Source organism: Arachis ipaensis, chromosome B05 (assembly GCF_000816755.2).
Source record: "Arachis ipaensis cultivar K30076 chromosome B05, Araip1.1, whole genome shotgun sequence".
NCBI lineage: Eukaryota > Viridiplantae > Streptophyta > Magnoliopsida > Fabales > Fabaceae > Arachis > Arachis ipaensis.
In genome coordinates, this window is record NC_029789.2 from 28,537,059 (window position 1) to 28,538,574 (window position 1,516).

The 1,516-nt window shown below is 33.0% G+C and overlaps 1 protein-coding gene across 1 annotated transcript; it reads left to right on the forward strand.

The window, feature by feature from the left end:
- LOC107640487 (zinc finger protein 6-like) lies at positions 386–826 on the forward strand. Its single transcript, XM_016344006.1, has one exon. It carries the CDS (start codon positions 386–388, stop codon positions 824–826), a length of 441 nt encoding a protein of 146 aa, XP_016199492.1.

Here is a 1,516-nt window from a genome sequence, read left to right on the forward strand (position 1 = left end):
ATAAATAACTAATTTAATATCCAATTGGTTGTGGACACAACATGCATAATTAAAAGGTGAAAACTTAGATGCAGTTAATTTTATGTAAAGTTGATAGTTGAGAGTCTAAATGATTTAAATAATTTGACTAAATTTTTATGTAACAGTTCAAATTATCAACTTTACGTGAAATTGAGTAAATTTCTATCAAATTGAAAAATTAAAGATATACATTTACGTTTTGGGCCGTACATGATTCATGTCAAAAGTAAAAACCCTAGCACTATCTTCCCTCTTCCTTCTCTACGATGTCATTATATATATAGTAGATAATTAATCAAACATGCACTGCAAGAAATCAAATTTTGAGGTTTTGAACAACTGATGAAAAAAATCAGATAATATGATGAATTACTCATCGTCTTCTTCAGAAAAGCCAGCATCATCAGAGCTGAAGCTATTAGGTTTTCCTTTGGAAAATACCACTAGCAGCACTAATAATAACTGTATAGTCTGTTCATACTGTGATCGAAGATTCCAGAACTTTCAAGCACTTGGAGGACACCAGAATGCCCATAGAAGAGAGAGGCAAATTATCGCTATGCATAATCTACTACCGTACCAATACAAACCAATAATAATCGCTGCTTTTGGTGACGCTGTATTGCCACCGCCGGAAAAGCTATTGTTACCTGCGGTGGAGGCATCACCGGCGGGAATGCACCGCCGCAGTAACTCTCCCTCTGTAGGAAGAGTTAATGATGATGACGACATTGATCTTGAATTGAGATTAGCTACCTCCCCTGATAAGGAGTCTATAAGGTGTTTGAGAAAACACCGCAGTTAATTACTATTGAAAATGCTCAAATGAGAGTCAAGTTTAATTTTCAGGTACTAAAAAGTTCTCTGCTCTCTGCTTTCCTCAAATAATAACAGTAAAAATTTCTCCTTATTGTGTGTACTATCTCCGTCCAAAGAATAATTATTTTGTGTCAATTCAGTTGTTCTACAAATTTAAACGGTAAAAAAGAGGTATACAAATGATTCTATGTTTCTATCAGACTTACTTCCTCTCAGGCAAGAGGGAATTGGATGAAAAATAAAATAAATGCATCCAATGTTACTGATTGTATGTAAGTATGCATATATAACAAGGGATGGATTCACTTAGAGGTATGTGGGGGCAAGTGCCCCCACTACAATACAAATATTAAAAACAAAAAATATATTTTACTGTTAAAAAAAATTATTGTTATGCTATATATATGTTTTGCCCCACTAACAAAGTTTTATGGGTCCGGTCACTGTATATAACGTCATAGCTTGCATTCTATTTTATTTTTAGTTACATATAGCAGGGATTTTAAAGGGCCACCATTATCTCCTGGAGGACACAACTGCCTATAGCCAGCCCTATATTACCAATTTTATACATACATACACTATATAAATACAAAATTATTTGAAATTAAAAATTTAAAACACGTATTTATTACTTTGTCTATGTACAAACATTTCATAACAAAATATACATACA

Coding starts and splice junctions, on each gene's coding strand:
- LOC107640487 (XM_016344006.1), top strand. CDS start 386: ATGAATTACTCATCGTCTTCTTCAGAAAAGCCAGCATCATCAGAGCTG.